This window comes from Miscanthus floridulus, chromosome 5, assembly GCF_019320115.1.
Source record: "Miscanthus floridulus cultivar M001 chromosome 5, ASM1932011v1, whole genome shotgun sequence".
Classification (NCBI taxonomy): Eukaryota; Viridiplantae; Streptophyta; class Magnoliopsida; order Poales; family Poaceae; genus Miscanthus; species Miscanthus floridulus.
The window spans coordinates 106567929-106586688 of NC_089584.1; the positions used below are offsets into that span (position 1 = coordinate 106567929).

Genomic DNA, 18760 nt, shown 5'->3' on the forward strand with positions numbered 1-18760 from the left:
GGTATTTTAAACATAAATTCAAGCGTTTGCCGTCTTAACGAAAAAGGCTTATCTTAATTTCCTATTTGACCTTTGAGCTCTCAAAGCACTAGTTAACAGCATCTATTTCCCAAAAGTTAATATTGCATTTCCATATACTAAACTTGCACATCGAATTTTATTTAAATACTATATACAAATTATATTTAATTTTTTGCTTATAAAAAATGCCTTCGTGCCAATGTTTAGAACTACTTATTCTACTCTTCACGTTAGGATTTTTCATTAACACATATATGCATTTACGTAAACTAACTCACTAAATTTATTTGACCCTCTCTCTCTCACAGAGAAGTGAACCGCATAAGATTTGTGTATCATTTCAAGTGTGTTTTTAAATCAAAAATCTGAGAAACTTGTTTCGGTGATTTTTCTTAGGCCTAAATCATGACGCTAAACAAGCTCATAAACCAGAGGTGTTATAGTGGGCCACCTGAGTGGGTCTCCGGAACGGCTCGGGCATCTATCGGGAGGCGGGTTAAGGAGCAGTGGAATGCCACATCAGGGCTATGTCGGCCCTGTTTCGAACGATGGACTCAGATTCCACTCGAACATGCCCGCTAGTAAGCTGACCGAGCATGTCACTCGATACATCGAGGCAAGCGACGTTATTTCAACCCCTTCCATTGCGGAAATCATGGACGGGGTGACACGCAAAACTCGACTGACCCCTATCGAGCCCAATGGGGCTCAGGGGCTCGAGCCACCCGACCCTGACTCAGGAGTCTAGCCGACCGCACAAGTTGCGGTCAGAACGGACACAGGTGAACACCCCAACTGGAAGAGTATAAGAGTCTGCAACCCCAAAAAAGAGTACCAAGGTGCTCAGCCTCCGATCGACTCCCTAGTTGGCCACAGGCTCGAGGGCTACGCCCACCGAGTGTGCTCGCGCGCACCCGATGGAAAACGGATTACCAGTGAATCTCCTCCTCAGGGGCTGGACGCCTATGTCTGCACGACGCGCCTCCACGGCCTTCGCTAGTTCCTACCTCAGGGGCTGGGTGCCAATATCCCTCTAGCGCGCCTCCGCGGCCTTCGCCAGTCCTCCCCATAGAGGCTAGGCGCCCGTATCCACTTTGCGCACCTCCATGGCCTTTGCCAGTCCTCCACATGGAGGCTGGGTGCCTAAATCCTACTCAGTTACCCAATGCAGTACAACAAACCTAGGGGGGAAAACACCGAAGTTCCAATAACAAACCCTTTATGACTTCATAGAAGTCCTAAAGGGGCTCGGGGGCTCCTGTTGGGTTCATAAACCTGGGGTCTCCAATGGACCCGCTTCCCTACAAAACTTGGCCCAACAGGCGGCGCAATGACAGCACACGCCTGGGCCAGCCCAAATACATAATGATAGGCCAAAACCACAATCATGTCCCTGACCGGCACCTCCGGGCAGGAGATCTAGTCAAAGCCCCGACCTCTGGGTCATGGGCTTCGCCTCGCTCGGCCCCCTTTCTTCGACCAAAGATACGCCGAACCTCTGCTCGCCTCTCTTTCCCAACCGACACGATCGAGGCTGACTGGGAATGACCGACCGGGGATGCCCGCTCGGTGTGGACCTAGGGAGCAAGCATAGCAGATAAGGTAAGACGCTTAAGTCAACCATAATACCGAGGACCATACCCAGCCATACCCTGTGCACCTGCTGCACGATGCCACAAGGCCATGATAGATGGACACTCTACAACCTTCCAGATATGTTAGAGCATAAACAGTATTATGGGCGTCATCGTTTGCTGTACCAGGCGAACACGGTAGAGCCTACCAGACGCATCTAGGCTTAAACAGTATTGTGGGCACTGGCAGACATCCCATACCCAAAGGCATGAACAACAAGACTAGGCCGCACACATATACACTCTCTCTCTCTTATTCTCTCTGACTTGTAAGGCCATCCCTTTCAACTATAAAAGGAGATGCGCTCTCTCCTATAAAGCTCTCTCGCTCGCTTCTTCTCTGTGGAAGACTCTCTCGGCGACTTGAGAACGTAATAGTTCAATGAGCTCTAGAGACACACAGAGTATACGCTCCAATACTTAGCATACGTTAGAGCCCCCGTCACTCTCGGCCACTTGGTTCAGAGTCTGACTAGGCCTCTAACACCCCCCTTCTCATTACTTACTTGTTTGTAACCCCACAGCAAACTTCAAGCACCTGGGCATAGGAATAAAGTCACCGACTAACCTCAACTAGATATAGGGCCCATTGCCTGAACCAGTATAAATCATGTGTCATTGAGTGCTAGGCCACATCCGATCACAACGCGCGGTAAAACTACAAATATTTACTTGTTGGTCACTTTTCGCACCGACAGTTAGTATTTGGGAGAGGAGCTTCGAGCCATACCTTGACCCGACATAGTGGCCACCTTATCATGGTTATGACTATGTGCCGTGTCCAGATCTAATAAAGGTAGGCAAGGGTAGGAGGAAGAAGAAGCGACTCAAGGGGGACATGGACGCTATGAGAGGGTACGACGAAGACATGTACGGAGGGGGAGACTTCAACGAGACCTATGGCAGGAATCTTTGCTTTGTTTGTAAAGAACCTGGTCACAAGGCTAGCAGGCATAGAAGACAAGGGCAGTAGGTGCATATAGCATACATTTTATTATATTAATGTTAATTGTTTGCTATGCTATTTAAAACTACTATGTTAGTACCAATTATGATATATGTTTATTCTCTCATTTTGCATAATAGTTTATTCCTTTAACATTTACTTTGTTTTTGTGCACTAATGTTCCATCATATTATAGTACTCTTAATGTTTGTTCTAACACATCCATTTTATATTTGAACCAGGATGGGGGATCATCATCCACAGTACCCTATTCTTGAGGTGCACTACGACAAGAACCACCGAGCCAAGCACCTATCGGAGCTTCAGGAGGACTTGCTACCTCTTAGACTATGCACGCACCAGCCGCACCGCTGGGACGAGCGATATCGGCCGTACATACAGCTTGCCGGCTTCCTTGAGATCGTTCGGATGTAGTATGTCGAGTAATGTCGAACTTATGTATTGATGAACTTGTGTCATAGTTATGACTTGCTGAACTTATGTCGAACAGAGGTATTGTTGAACTTGCGATGAACTTGGGACGTGTACAAGTTAGTATTGCTGAACTTTTGTATTGATTGTCTCGTGCACTTAACCTTCCTACTGACCTATTCGTTAAACCGACATGACGAAACAACTTGGCTCAAGTGAGAACATAACAGAAGTGCATTGTTCCATTTGTTGCCGCTTTGACCACCGCGCCATGGCTGGGGGCGCGTTAGCCTTGCCACACCATGGTGGTTGGTGCGTCAGCCTTGCCGCGCCACGGCAGCTGGCGCGTCAGGCTAGCCGCGCCATGGACGGTGGCGCGGCAAACCATGCTGGGCGTTAGCCAGACTCCCTTCTAAGCACATCAGCAGCAGCAAGATTTTGATGCATATAATTTAGGGGATTTTGAAATATCACAATGGTAATTAGTGATTGGTATAGTCTTCTAGATAATGTTTGGACAAGATGGGCACCAAACTAAGACCCAAAAGTAATACCCGAATGTGTGACAATGACAAAAGCAAAAGTATTATATACCGAGAACGTAACAAATACATGCAAATTGCAGCATTGTCTAGATATTTTCGGTTTCGGTATTATCGGTTCTATTCTTGGTATTTTTGGTTCGGTTCTCGATATTTTTTGCCCAGGGCTAGTTCCATGCACCTATTGCCCACCCAATTTTCACATGTTCTGAGTGGTGGCTGTGTGAAAGGTTGCTGAGCTACAAGAAAAGCTGTCGTGGGTTGTGATAAAGCTGATCATTTCGTGGAACTGCCGTGGAGGAGCTACTACGACTTGTAGTTACTTTTAGAGTTTAGTCCATTTCCTCTTTACAAATTAAGAACTAATTTTACTTCTATTTGATTCTCTTATAGCTTTACGGTTAGCCTCTTATCCTTAGCCACTTCACCAGATCAGGAAATCGAGCGGCGACAATTGGGCGGCGGAGGAGGACCGTGGCCGAGGATGAGACAAGGGGGCGGAGGAGAGGTGTGGGCGGTCGCCGGTGAAGAAGGGAGACACGAGGATGTGAGGGAGGCACACATCATAGCCGCCACTGTCGGGCTGCTCGTCCCCCACCGCCGAGTACACATTGAAGCCAGGAACGTCGAGTGTCGCGAGTTTGTAATTGCAGCGAGCATTGTGGTTCTTCGTCGGAAGTTGATGTGTGGGTCTCCGGCGGCTCGGACACTCAAAAACACGGAAGGGACACAACTCGATTTATTCTAGTTCGGACTTCTGAGCCCTACGTCCAGTAGTATAGTGATCTTCATGTTAGGGATGCCCAATCGAGGGGTTACAATGGTAGAGATCGAGACATTGGTAGGGGATCGCTCGGTGCCATTCTAGGGTTCATTCATCTTCTTCCTCTGAGAGTAAGTAAGAATCCACCTAAGGATAAAATGCCAATTCACGCGTAACTTAATACTGTTGGTGGCCAAATCTGACAAAGGCCACATAAGAGCACCTCTAGCAGCCTACCTAAACACGGTGTCTATCCTACATTTGGGTAGTGGAGGCAAAAAATGCACTCCATCAGGTTACCTATCAGATTACCCAAATTTGTTGGCCTAGAGATCCCCCTCCCACTACCTAATTCTATTGGCCCAACAATTGACTACCTACTTTTCTCATTCGTTGTTTCCTCCCCACGCGAGTCTTCCGTTCGCCCGAGTCCGCCACCGTCGTAGGGGAGACTTGACGTCGACGCAAGGAAGTCCGACGCCCCACAGGGTAGACGCTGCGGCCGCCGGCCCTTCTCCGCCAGATCTGGAGGTGGCCCTCCTCCATCGGCCGTCCTCCACGAGGCACCTCCGGCGCGTGGCGAGCTGCCCTAGCGCGGGCGTGGTGTGGGCGTGGCTACTCGGTGTAGTGGTCATCCTCAGCGCTGCGAGCCCGCCCCTGCGCGCCACCTCCCACCCTGTCCATCAATGGGAAGAAGAACGTGAGAGAGAATGACACGTGGAACGATGACCAAAACTATCATAAGAATGTTTATTATTTAAATAGATGTGCGTTTTATAAATGGCTGCTTAACCACCTTTGCAAATCAATCTCATTTTTTACACGTTAAGAACCATATATTCACTACTCGCATAGGGGCACGGGTCAACAACCAGTCTTATTAACAAACCGGTTAGTTTTGGCCGAACGGGGACGGTCCAGCGGTGCCACTCACCTCTGAGTCTCTGACTGAGATGGCTCTTGTCAATTACTCAATTTTCATCCGATATCATCATTGTTCTCTTCTCCTGGAACTCGTCTTCTTCGGTATGCCTCGCGTGTCATACGCGATCGTCAAATATATAAATAAAAACAACACAGGATCATCGTGCAAAAATGGCATATTAACACAGAAAGACATGTGCTACACTATACATGATCGGACCGATCGGATTTCCAATTCCATTGGTGATTTCGTCCTAAGGGCCAAATTTCCCCCGCGTCCTTTCCCCATCGCTGCTTCGATTGGCTGATTCGTATGATAGTTGTTCGTGAAAAAAAGTACTGCTGACTGATTTATGTGAGAAAAAAATATTATTTTAGAAATTTACGATTACGGACGGGCTGATAGATAACCGAGCGCCGCACAGCGCCTAGTGCCAACTAGGCATAGCCCACCGGCGCAGACTGGGCTCGGGGGCCCCCGTGTGCGGCTCTGCTTCAACAGCTGGCGCCACAGAAACATCAGGTTTTTGTCCGCGTCAGGCGCCACGGGCCTGCCAGAGCAGCAGCGAGGAGAGCATAGAGCAACGTGACGAGCGGCGAGCGACACAGGCCAGAGCCGCGCGTCCTCCTGCGTCGCAGCGGCTTCGGGATGTCCCGTGTGGGCGTAGCGCGTCTGCGTGTGCGTGGCGCCGACCTTATCCCCGCGGCAGTGGTGGTGCCGCTTTCCAAATCCAACGCACACCCCAGTACCCCACGCACATCTACGCGGGGCGCGGACACAGCCGCTAATCTTTCGCCCCCACGCCCCACGCCACGCCGCACCGCACCTGGTCCTGGTGTGTTGGCGACTTGGCGTGTAGCCCCCCTCCCTTCCCCCGTTGCGCGGTGATCTCTCTCGCGATAAACCAATCGATCGAGCAATCCACTCGAGGCAGAAGTAGAATCGGGGGATCAATCTGGGGCGCGTTTCGTCCGGTCGTCCGCCATGTTCTCGCGATCCTACACCAATCTGGTCGATCTCGCCAATGGCAACCTCTCCGCCCTCGACTACGGAGGCGGCGGCGGCGGGGGTGAGGGCGGAGGCCGGGGCGGGGGTGGAGTTGGAGTCGGCGGCGGGGGCCGCCCGCCGCGGGCGAGGCAGATGCAGCGGACGATGACGACGCCCGGGACGCTCGTGGAGCTCGACGACGAGGACCAAGCGGGCAGCGTCGCCTCCGACGTGCCGTCGTCGTTCGCCAGCGACCGCCTCATCGTCGTCGCCAACACGCTCCCCGTGCGCGGCCAGCGCGGGCCCGACGGCCGCGGGTGGAGCTTCTCCTGGGATGAGGACTCGCTCCTCTTCCACCTCCGCGACGGCCTCCCCGAAGACATGGAGGTCCTCTACGTCGGCTCCCTCCGCGCCGACGTGCCGGCCGTCGAGCAGGACGAGGTCGCGCAGGCGCTCCTCGACAGGTTCCGCTGCGTCCCGGCCTTCCTCCCCAAGGACCTCTGCGACCGATTCTACGACGGCTTCTGTAAGCAGACGCTCTGGCCGCTCTTCCACTACATGCTCCCCTTCTCCCCAGACCACGGCGGACGCTTCGACCGCTCCCAGTGGGAGGCCTACGTCCTCGCCAACAAGCTCTTCTCCCAGCGCGTCATCGAGGTCCTCAACCCGGATGACGACTACGTCTGGATCCACGACTACCACCTCCTAGCCCTCCCGTCCTTCCTGCGCCGCCGATTCAACCGCCTCCGCATCGGTTTCTTCCTGCACAGCCCCTTCCCTTCGTCGGAGCTCTACCGTTCTCTCCCCGTCCGTGATGAGATCCTCAAGTCGCTGCTCAACTGCGATCTGATTGGGTTCCACACCTTCGATTACGCCCGGCATTTCCTGTCCTGCTGCAGCCGCATGCTCGGGATCGAGTACCAATCCAAGAGGGGGTATATTGGGCTGGATTATTTTGGACGCACGGTGGGGATAAAGATCATGCCTGTTGGGATTAACATGGTGCAGCTGCAGTCACTTCTCCAGCAGCCTGATCTGGAGCGGCAGGTCGCGGAGCTCCAGAACCAATTCAATCGGAAGACTGTCTTGCTCGGTGTGGATGATATGGACATTTTTAAGGGGATTGATCTGAAGATTCTTGCGTTTGAACAGATGCTGAAGACACATCCAAAATGGCAGGGCCGAGCAGTGTTGGTGCAGATTGCAAACCCAAAAGGCGGCAGCGGGAAAGACCTTGAGGGGCTACAGACTGAGATTGAAGACAGTTGCAGGAGGATCAATGAGCAGTTTGGACGGACTGGATATAGCCCTGTCGTGCTTGTCAATAGGATACTGTCAAGTGTTGAGAGGATGGCTTATTACACAATTGCAGAGTGTGTCGTTGTCACTGCAGTCAGGGATGGGATGAACCTTACACCATATGAATACATTGTGTGTAGGCAGGGAATTCCAAGTTTGGATGGTTCTGCAGATGATAGACCGAGGCGGAAAAGTATGCTAGTTGTGTCAGAATTCATTGGCTGCTCACCATCGTTGAGTGGAGCAATTCGGGTAAACCCGTGGAACATTGAGTCAACAGCAGAGGCGATGAATGAATCCATCGCTTTATCAGATACTGAGAAGCAACTGCGACATGAGAAGCACTATCGGTATGTCAGCTCACACGATGTTGCCTATTGGTCTAAGAGCTATATTCATGATTTTGAGAGAAGCTGTAGGGACCATTTTAGGAGGAGATGCTGGGGTATTGGACTAGGATTTGGATTTAGAGTGGTTGCTCTTGACCGCAATTTCAAAAAGCTTACTGTAGATTCTATTGTTGCGGATTACAAGAAGTCAAAGAGCAGGATTATACTACTGGACTACGATGGAACCCTAGTACCACAAACTACAATGAACAAGACTCCAAGTGAAACTGTTGTTAACATGATGAATACCCTGTGTGCGGATAAGAAGAATGTTGTTTTTACTGTAAGTGGAAGAGGAAGGGATAGCCTTGAAAAATGGTTTTACCCTTGCTCAGGGCTTGGCATTGCTGCTGAACATGGCTACTTTATGAGGTACAAGTCTTTCCATAGTTTTCATGACTATTTAATTTATTACAGTTCTTTAGTGTCTTTCATTGCCTCTTTGCCTTAAATGCAACTGATATTCATCTTAGCTGCTAATATAAATGAATGCAAAATTATATTGAAGTTTAATGTCACATGTTGAGAGGTTGCTTGCTTTCCTGACTTGACTCTCAAAAAAGAAAGTAAAGAGAAGATTTTCCTATTTTTGTGATTAATCTGTCACAAAACTTTAGATTTCCCCCCATTGCAGCATGCCACTATTACAATTTCCGTATCCTAACTTATTCTTTTGATTAGAAGATCAGCCAAAGCTTCTTACACGAACAGCTCATTCATGATCTGCTTATGCTTAGTAAACTCTGTATTACAGAAAATCACCAACCAAAGATTTCATTATCTTTGTTGTTGATTAAGATGGCTCAAACTCAACATTGATTTGGTGAACCTGTTGTCATGTCATATTTGTCCAAAACATCACCAGAACATATACCTAAAAGTGCTAGAAAGACAAGAAATATGCTTTGCATTTTATCTGTATGATTCTGATAGCTGCCGTGCTTTTGATGCATTCTAATGCAGTGCAACCCCATTACCTACTCTGATACCCATGTTGGCAATGCGTCATTCCTATTTTAAAAACTATAAGGGCAGTGACAATCACGCCTTTTAGTGACAATCACACATCAGATATGTAAATGTTTCAGCAAGGCAACCTGCTCAGGATAGCTATATGTTTAGGACTGATAGTAAGTATTCATGTCATGTGGGGGTTTATCCCCTGGACGCCCTATGTTGAAGGGGATGAGATTAAGATGAAGGGGATGAGATTAAGAGCAGCAGAGGTAGATTAGGAGATAACTTGTTTCTTGATTGCCTTCTCATAAGCTGATTACAGGGTATATATAGGACTGCCCAGCCCCTAGGCGCCAGCCACAAGCTCCTTGGTTCACTCCCCATTAATCATCCTTAATCTCTCATTAATTCTATCCTTTCCCCAGACTACTAATTGTCATTAACTACAGCTGGTGTCCCCTTGGAGACTGCCCTGGCTGCGTCTCGAGCCTTGGAGCGCCTTTGATATTGGCGCCCCCACATGACAATTAAAGACTGTAATTATTATTGGCTGATAGCTTTGGACTTATGCATGACATATGAATATGCTGATCATCAATGAAATGTTTATCCCCATGCGTCAATACTTTATCTTTGCATCCACACAACACTTTGATAGTTCAATATAACCGAAAAATCTTGTCCTGTCATTTGGTATGATTATTTTAGTGGCAATATGTGTTTATTGCTCAATCAAGAGTGAGCACACAGCACAGTAAAAGGTCTGATTGATAGCTGGGCTACTGGCAATATACGCAGATTCATTGTTCTCATCTGGGTGACAAAATAGGCTGTGAATGGCTTAACACTTCCAACTCTGCAACTTGCATATCGAAAGTGCTTGCATGTAAACAGTCGGATAAACTTTTAAACTTCTGTGTTCTTTGATGGTTTTATATGATTCTTTTGAATATTTGTGAGTTTGAAGTGATGTTAAACATTGGGATTTCTTAGGAAGTTTGGGACATATCTCAACAGTTGCTTATGTCTGCAGGTGGACCAGAGACGAACAGTGGCAAATACAACATCAGACATCAGATTTTGGATGGATGCATATGGCTGAGCCGATAATGAAACTGTACACAGAGGCAACTGATGGATCATATATTGAAACCAAAGAGAGTGCTTTGGTCTGGCATCACCAAGATGCTGACCCTGGTTTTGGCTCTGCACAAGCGAAAGAAATGCTAGATCATTTGGAAAGTGTCCTGGCCAATGAGCCAGTCTCTGTAAAGAGTGGCCAGCATATTGTAGAGGTTAATCCTCAGGTATTGAATTTCTCCAAAACACATTATGTACTCTGCATGGTTGAAATTGACACTTATGTTGTGGATATTCACGTTCCCCACACCATGTGCAAAATAGTGTACCTATTAGGATTATCCGTCATAAGTGTTTCTTTTCTTTACCTGACACTAACTCGAGTTAATTTGTTATGAAGTTTGTCATTTAGGCCATAGTACTATCATTCATCTCCCATGACATGTTATGATGGCAAGGAGACAGAGAAATTTGAATTTGCATGTGCTTAAAATCCGTAAAACTTATCTAAGTTGTGTTTGCTATGAAACTTGGTCATCAAAGACCTTATTCTAATTTTGTGTTGAAATTGATCTCTCTTTTTTTCTCAATCACGCAAAAGGTTTATGCGTCTTTGTATTAAGGTAGAAAAAAACTTTAATACAACACGCCCAATCGGCGCCCTAGGAGGTCAGAAGAGTAGTACATGGATGCTCGGACCCTCCCTAGTGTCCTGAAAGAAATTGATTTCTCTTTTCTCAGCAAAAATTTAGTCACTTGTTACCCCGAGTTTAACTCCCTGCTTTTCTTTCATTGCAGGCTGTCAGCAAAGGTTTTGTTGCCGAGAAGATACTTTCAACTCTCATGGAGAAGGGAAGGCAAGCAGATTTCGTTCTGTGCATTGGTGATGATAGATCGGATGAGGATATGTTTGAACAGATTGCTGATAGTATGAGGAAGAGCATGGTTGATCCCGAAACCTCGCTGTATGCCTGCACAGTCGGGCAGAAACCAAGCAAGGCCATTTACTATTTGGATGACGCTAATGAGGTCTTAAACATGCTCGAAGCACTTGCTGATGCATCGGAGGAGGCAGGTTCTGGTTCACCGGAAGGCACGGATGGACCATCTACACTGGAGGGAGCATGATGGAATCAGGTGTCGTCCTGGGAGGTGAAATGCTCAGCTGATTTGGCACTGCCACCACCAGACTAAAACTGAAGACGATTTCGTTCAGTAGGAAGTGAAACATTAGCAATACCAGGATAGTCAATGTCAATAACCTAGTTGTTTCTCTATTTCTGGTTCCTTTTTCAGTTTACCTTAAGTTAGGCCCTGTTTAGTTCCAAACAAATTTCACCATAAAGTGTCACATCGAATCTTGCGGCACATGCATAGAGTATTAAATATAGACGAAAAAAAACTAATTGCACAGTTTGGTTGGAAATTGCGAGACGAATGTTTTAAGCCTAATTAGACCCTGATTAACCATAAGTGCTACAGTAACCAGCATGCGCTAATAATGGATTAATTAGGCTTAATAAATTTGTCTCGCAGTTTTTAGGCGAGCTATGTAATTAGTTTTTTTATTAGTATCCGAAAACCTCTTCCAACATCCTCGAAATATCTGATGTGACATTTAAAAATTTTTATTTCGTGAACTAAACGCATCCTTAGAGTAATTTTCATATTGTATCTAGTAGATAGGAAAAAGTGCCTGGAGGGAAGAATCCATGGCCGGCATCTTTTCACCTTTTTCACCTTGGTACCAGTTAAGAGAGAATGGAGTACTCCGCGAGCATAAGTCAGCCATGTTTTGATACACGTCACGAGTTCCTAGTTGGGGCTAAAAATTTGCTCAAATTAGCTGTGGTGGGAGCTAACAACTACGAGCAGTTAGAAACTTGGGTAAACAATTAGCACCCTTCTTGATTGGATGTACTAGAGCTAATTTTAATTAATTTTTAGCTAGCTCGGAATTAACCCTTGTATCTTGACAAGGGGATTTTGCCTAGTGGTGCAATTATTCTCAATCGTCTTTTCAACCATTGAAGCCAATGTGAGCAGAAACCAGTACGATACCTGAAGAATCTTGTTCTTGCATGCCAAATAATTCCATTAATTCAATAAACTGAAGGAACTACAAATGGATTATATAAGACTAGGTAGCGTATCCGTACGTTGCTATGGGACAACTAAATCTTTTGTACTAAAAACACACGGATCGCACGATAAGATAATAATACTGTTAAATTAAATACCGACGTTAAAGTGACATTTAATTCAAAAAGCAAAGTTCGTCAAATTAACACAGTCACGAAAAGCGCGACGCCGCAGGTTCACAAACTCTACTGTATAGACTTTTTCGTGATACGGCTAAGATAATATTTTATATCGACAAAAAGAATTCTATGATATGCATTCCTTTCATGCACCAATAAATTCATGAATAAGTTTCGCTACATCTCCATATAATCATGTACACATAGGTTCGATTATATATGCAAATAGGTTCGTGCCCGTGCGTTGCTACGGGACAACTAAACTTTTTTATTAAAAACACACGAATCACACGATAAGATAACAATACTGTAAAAATATATAACTGACGTTAAAGTGACATTTAATCCAAAAATCTAAGTTTGTGAAATTTACAGTCACAGAGAGTGTGGCGTCGCGGCTCACAAACTCTACTGTGTAGATCTTTCCGTGATGCGGCTAAGATCATTTTTTATACCGGCAGGAAGAGATTTCTGATATCCATTTCTTTCGTGTGCCAACAAATCCACGAATAAGTTCTACCGCATCTTCATACCATCATGTACACGACGTCACAAACGAATTAGCCACAACTTATGTAACTAGTTTTATAATTAGCTCATGTTTAATCCTCCTAATTGATATCTAAAAATTCAATGTGACAGGAACTAAAGTTTAGTCATAGGATCCAAACACCCCTGACTCTCGACTTCTGCTGGCTACTCACTTGCACCACCATACCTATGTGTCTGCATGTATATACTCTAATGCCAAAACGTCTAAGATGGTCTTTATTATTCACCCTTTAAAAATATCATAACTTTCTCTCTTATAATCCGTTTTTTTTAACTTTTTTTTAGTCAGAACAATATTTTTCTCTCCCAACAAACTCGCTCAAGCGCCGGGAGTGATCTCACTCTCACGATGCGGAGTTAGTTAAGAGATGGCGGCGCGCCTACGTCGCCGCTACCGCCTGCTAGAGTGCTAGGCTCGATCGGCTAGAGGTACCAGTTATGTTTTGTTTACTATAAGGGATCAGAATAATCACCCGAGTAATTTATAGTGATTCTTATTTTTTTAGACAACCTATTAGCCTAATTTTTTATTTGTTTTCTAAACTTCGTGATAAAAAGTTATATAGAAAGCCTCTTATTAGACATGCTCGGCTGGTTTCTGACAGTGTTCTGTATTAGCGATCACTGCATCAATCGCTACCTGATGGAAAGAGACATGTCGTTTCAGCTGAGGCTGTTCCCTCTTATCCATCGTGATCCGTGTAACTGAGCATTTTTTTTTTCACAATCTGCCCTCCAGAAGAACAGAAGTGGATTTCCTTTCTGGTTGAAGACAAAAATGTCTTAGTTATTTGTGTGTGGTGTACAACCTGTGGCAAACTCATGAGGGCCCATGCGCTCATCCAAGGATTTTTACATGACAATTGTGGTCTCTGCTCTGGAAGATAATAAGGTCATACAATGCAAAAGTAGAGGCACTCAGGATGCAATATTACCAACAAACTGAGATTTTATCATCGCCGGGAATACTATGGACGATCCATTTCTCCGCCGAACTCTTCAGTACAGCCCAGGCACAAGCACAACCCTCTTCCCCTCCACAATTTTGGGCAAGAAAACATGCATATATTGGGATGCCGGAAGAAGAGACCGGGACTGGCGCCGGAGGACACGGGGAAGAACGAACTTGACGGTGAAGGCGGTGGCGACGGAGTCCCGCAGCTCGGAGGGGGGAATCGCCGAAGATTATTAGGCTGTTCTTGGCGTTGTAGGTGCTTCATCTGGAAAGCAATCTTTTTTGCAGTTTACCTTTTTTTGTGATATAAACCCGTTCTTTTGAATTGTCTAGTTTTGTAGAAGTGGAAAATAAGCAGTGCTTTTTTCTTCTTACTTTGAAAATATATATCTTCGTGCCAGCAATTTTGAAATGGTTAGGCGGAAGAAACATACTATGCAGTGGGGCTGTTTGTTGCAACCCTGAAGTTACGGTAGAACACTTTGAATTTAATTCTTGCATGTTTGCAGATGCCAGATGCAACGCCGAAGCAGATCAAGAAAGCATACTACAATTGCATGAAATCATGTCATCCTGATCTCAGTGGGAATGACCCTGATATGACAAATTTCTGCATGTTCATCAATGAAGTTTACACGGTACAGTCTCAGGAGATAAAATCCTGCCATTTTCTAAACATGTTTTATGGAGCTATATTGAAATTATGTGTGAATCTAATAGGAGCAAGTGAAAGCAGGTGCTTACCGATCCCATCCAGCGAGCAGTGTATGATGAGATACATGGGTATGCCGGGACTGCAACCAATCCTTTCTTGGATGACAATGCACCCCGGGATCATGTGTTTGTTGATGAGTTTAGTTGCATAGGTAGTGATGACTTTGCCCTGAACAGAACTTGTATTTGGATTCAATTTAATGAGCTCTTAATTATGTTCTACTCGCATCTCTCTGCAGGATGCAAGAACTGTGCTAACGTGTGTTCTAAGGTCTTTCAAATTGAGGAAGATTTCGGACGGGCAAGAGTTTATGACCAATCAGGCAGCGCAGAACTGATTCAAGAAGCTATTGATAGTTGATGAGAATGGAAAAATCTTTATTTCTTTTTTGCCCTGACTTTTGTTCGTTAATCCATCTATGATCCAAGCATCCCTACTGAAAATTTGGTAATATTTCTTCTGGTTTGGAGTCCTGTATTCTGATTACCTGTTCTGATAAACTTTTGTTTTGTCCAGCCCAGTTGACTGCATTCATTGGACTTCAGCTGCGCAACTTTCGCTCCTTGAGGATGAAATGCGCAGAGTAGAGAGAGTAAATGTACGATTATGTTTTTCTGATAATTTCGATGGCATGATCATGTTTTTCTGAGTTTCTAATTCTGATTGCAGCTAGTTAACAATAGAACCAACCTTCTAAATTCAGACCAACAGTACATGTTATCCTACCTTGTACTAGTATATGAATCTTTTTCAATTTGAACAGGTTGGATTAATGCTTGCTGGGATGGGAGGCTCAGTTGATGTGTTTCGGATGGTAATATATCAGTTCTTTTTTTACCTATCCTAACCTTCTCCTGTTGAAATGGGTCACCCACTTTTCTGCAACAGTTGTTTGTTGATATTTGATAATGCAATCACTTCCTAAAGTTGATATGTTATATAGCAATTCCTCCGAAGTTAAACAAGCCACGGCTTTCTCACATCTTATAAAATGTTTTCTGCCTCTTAGGCAAGTTCGCGTTGGGAGAAAAGACAAGCCAAAGTCCTGGTACAGTTTTCTACTTGATAGACCTTCATTAGATATACATGAAGGAATAACATGATGACACAGGGTTTTTTTTTGACACATGAACTGCCTGCATTTCTCATAAACTAGTCTGCATCTTGCAGGAGAAGGTCAGAAGGCGGATGAGCCAAGATGATTCCAGTACGGGTGGCTCATGGAGTGATATCTGGGGAGCACCAACAAGATACGAGAAGAACGGTAAAACTAGCATATTTAGTCTTTATAAAAGTTGCCCATATTTTCTATGTTTTCTATTCTTCACATGAGAGTCTTGTTAACGTTCCTGCTAACCCAATAAGCAGAAGAGGAGGCAAAGGAGAGAGCAAAGAGAGCAGCGGCTGCAGCAAGGAGGTGGCGAGAGTACTCGAGCCGTAGCTCAGTTGGCTTGCTTGCGGTGGTTCAAGCGGCCGGTCGTGGGTTCGATTCCTGGAATCACGCAGTAGCCTCCTGCGAGATTTATTCTCTGTTAATAGTTTCATTTGTCTCTCACGTAGATGTAAGTGACGTGTCCATTACGCTCGGAGTCTGATGATCTTCGAGTATCTCTCAGCTGCGTTCGTCGTTTAGGTATAGTTATTGGTTTGTTTATATACCTTGTGTGTGTGAGGTGTGCGTGTGTATGATGGTGTTTGTCTATATCCGAACAGATACTACAACTGTACCTAGAGGAGAGGCTAAAAAAAAAAAGCCTCCTACATTCAAACTTCCAGAGGCAGTGCCCAACAAGGAGTGAGAACACAACAATCAGAGACCTTAGGAAACATTACAGGGATACTTAACCCCCATTTACTTCATGAATGTATAGCCTAATCATTTGCAGAGAGCTGTAGCCTGTATAGTATATATTCGCTCTCTGATTCCACATGGTATACCTGTAAATCCTCTGTTAGTGATAGCTCGGGTCGATTACACAGAGTTCCCTCAGATTTCAGATGCAAAACAAGTGTACACAGAAAGTGACACCTTGCTACTCCTTACAATCATAATCTATATCATATGAACCGGTTATCTTTATCTGAGCCTTAAGTGATCATACCTGAAAGACGAAGTGCATAAACCACAATAACCCGCAAGTACAAGTACAACCATGAAGAGATGCCGTTATTTAGAGACGGAGCAAAATTTTGCTTTCCCCAGGTTCTGAATGGAGAACCCTTATCTGACGGAGCAAGCGACCGCGTGAGCCCACGACCTGAGATGCGCCTTCATGGCCACGCCTTCTCCGGGCGGCGGCATCGTCGCCTGCGAGCACCGGGCTCGGGCCGCCGCAGCAATGCGCGCCCGCCGCCTCTGCCCCTTGTGCCAAGCAACCATGCGCTCATCACACTCCCAGCTGCAACCCCTCGCAGCCGCAATCCGCACAATTCCGCCCTCTGCTCTTCGCCCTGTTTGCGCCGCTGCCTCCTTGACGCATTTGGGGGCCCGGCAAGGGCGGCCGCTGGTCGTCTTGTTGGTTTCTGCCGAATCTTGCTGCGGCTCTTCTGCACACTCGCTCTCCTTGTGCTTGGAGGACAGCCGGAGGAAGACGCTGGAGTAGAACCACAGGGAATCCATGCTCGAAAGAATCGCGTCCCCGGTCCCCTTCCAATTTTCGGGCTACAGGTAGAGCAGGGCCCTGTGGGGTTTGGGGAGGCAGCTTCAGCTACAACCTGGAAGGCTAGAACTGAGGAAAGAATTCCTCAAAAGAAAAATATTACTGAGGAAAGAATTGGAAGCGACGGGGATTTGGGCTTGGGTGGCTGGTGGCTGGTGGCTGGTGCCAGGCATTGTCCGTTTACAAAATGCTGATATGACGAATAATAAATGGTCATAGAAATTACGGACCATAGAAATTACGGTAGTTTATACACAGTGATACACTGATCGCTAATTATCTCTTTCTAACTATTAAAGACTCAAGAATTTGTTGATTAAAACAGTACGTGATTCTACCATTTGGACTAGTTTAATCTCTCCAGTCAAGGTTGACTGGCAATTGGCGACCATAAATCTTCTTCTCCTCTAGCTTAATTAGTACAGTGCCCGTGCTAACGCTACAACAACATTTCAGGGATGCTCATAAAAACAACCTATTTTTTATAGTTTAAGTTTCACGTAATTGTATTTCACCATGTATATAATCCGAAAAACACTCATGTATATCACCAGCAAGTTCAGGTTAAGCCTAAAAAAAAGCAAGTTCAGGCCATGAAATTATAAGCCCATGCTAACGTTAGGGTTCATGAAGTTACAAGCCCGTACTCATGTATATCACCATAGCAAATATACTTGAGTAACATTGCAAATAAAATCACAGCTATTATATCTTTTGGAGCTATCTTAGGGCCTGTTTGCTGGGAGGAATTTGGATGAATCTGGAGGAATATATGAGAGAGTGAACAGTACTTTTCATCTGCGCACAGTGAAATCCGGCTGGTTTCTCAACCAGCCGAACGAGCCCTTAAAGGATTAATTTGTTCTATGGTTCATGGTAACAATGAAATGAGATGGCCGGAGCCCATCATGCGTATTGTGTGTCAAAGCAAAATGACAGCATCAGAGTGCTTGGCAGGCTCGTCGCCTCTGTCCCCCATCCGGGTTTGCAGACAGCCACTCCGCCGCTGCTGCCTGCGGCCTGCTGATGCATTTAGATCACCAAAAGAAATCTAAACTATGACATGAAAGGAAAGCTCCAATACGTTCTTTTATTAACAATGACAAAGGGCAAAAATATTTGCTAAACTTCACATCTGTAGTTTTTTCTTCACTGCATTATTTTATTAAAATAAAATAAAAAATGGGTTCACCATTTTAATGTTTGCTTGCTTCAATTCTGAAATCTCTTGAACTCCTTTGTGCTAACAATTTGGAGAATGATTGAACCACTGGCCAAATGCTGACCACAAGCATGAACTATATATTCAAGTATCACTGTACACTATGTTGTGGTCATCCTTTAATCTGAAATATGCCATGACCATGGAGCTTCAAGATGTCGATGATATAAAATGAAGCTTGCAAACAATATGCAGAGCAACCATCTAAAAAGATATAAAGAAAAAAGTAACCAATAAGTGAAATTAGATATTAGAAATGGTAATAGATTAACTGAAGACTTATGTTACTTTTGGATGTCTTGAACTTAAAAAGGGATTTGGGACCTTTCAAGTGTGATTCAGTAAACAATATATAGAGGCATATAATGTGCAAATGAAAGAATAGAAACATGTGAGTATTGCTAAACAAAAGAGCCATCA

The 18760-nt window shown here is 45.3% G+C and overlaps 1 protein-coding gene and 1 pseudogene across 2 annotated transcripts; both read left to right on the forward strand.

Annotated features, from left to right (window-relative positions):
- Positions 1–6014: 6014 nt before the first annotated feature.
- LOC136450412 (probable alpha,alpha-trehalose-phosphate synthase [UDP-forming] 7) lies at positions 6015–11958 on the forward strand. Of its 2 annotated transcripts, XR_010758344.1 has the most exons (4): positions 6015–8310; positions 9929–10202; positions 10774–11286; positions 11632–11958. XR_010758344.1 is itself a non-coding variant. In XM_066450835.1 (3 exons), exons 1-3 carry the CDS (start codon positions 6248–6250, stop codon positions 11101–11103), a joined length of 2667 nt encoding a protein of 888 aa, XP_066306932.1. In that variant the 5' UTR covers positions 6015–6247; the 3' UTR covers positions 11104–11333. The 2 variants fall into 2 exon arrangements, 1 of the variants encoding a protein (XP_066306932.1); XM_066450835.1 differs by lacking the exon at positions 11632–11958 and having other exon boundaries at positions 10774–11333.
- Positions 11959–13125: 1167 nt separating this feature from the next.
- Positions 13126–16651, forward strand: LOC136452913 (chaperone protein dnaJ C76, chloroplastic-like; annotated as a pseudogene).
- Positions 16652–18760: the final 2109 nt, after the last annotated feature.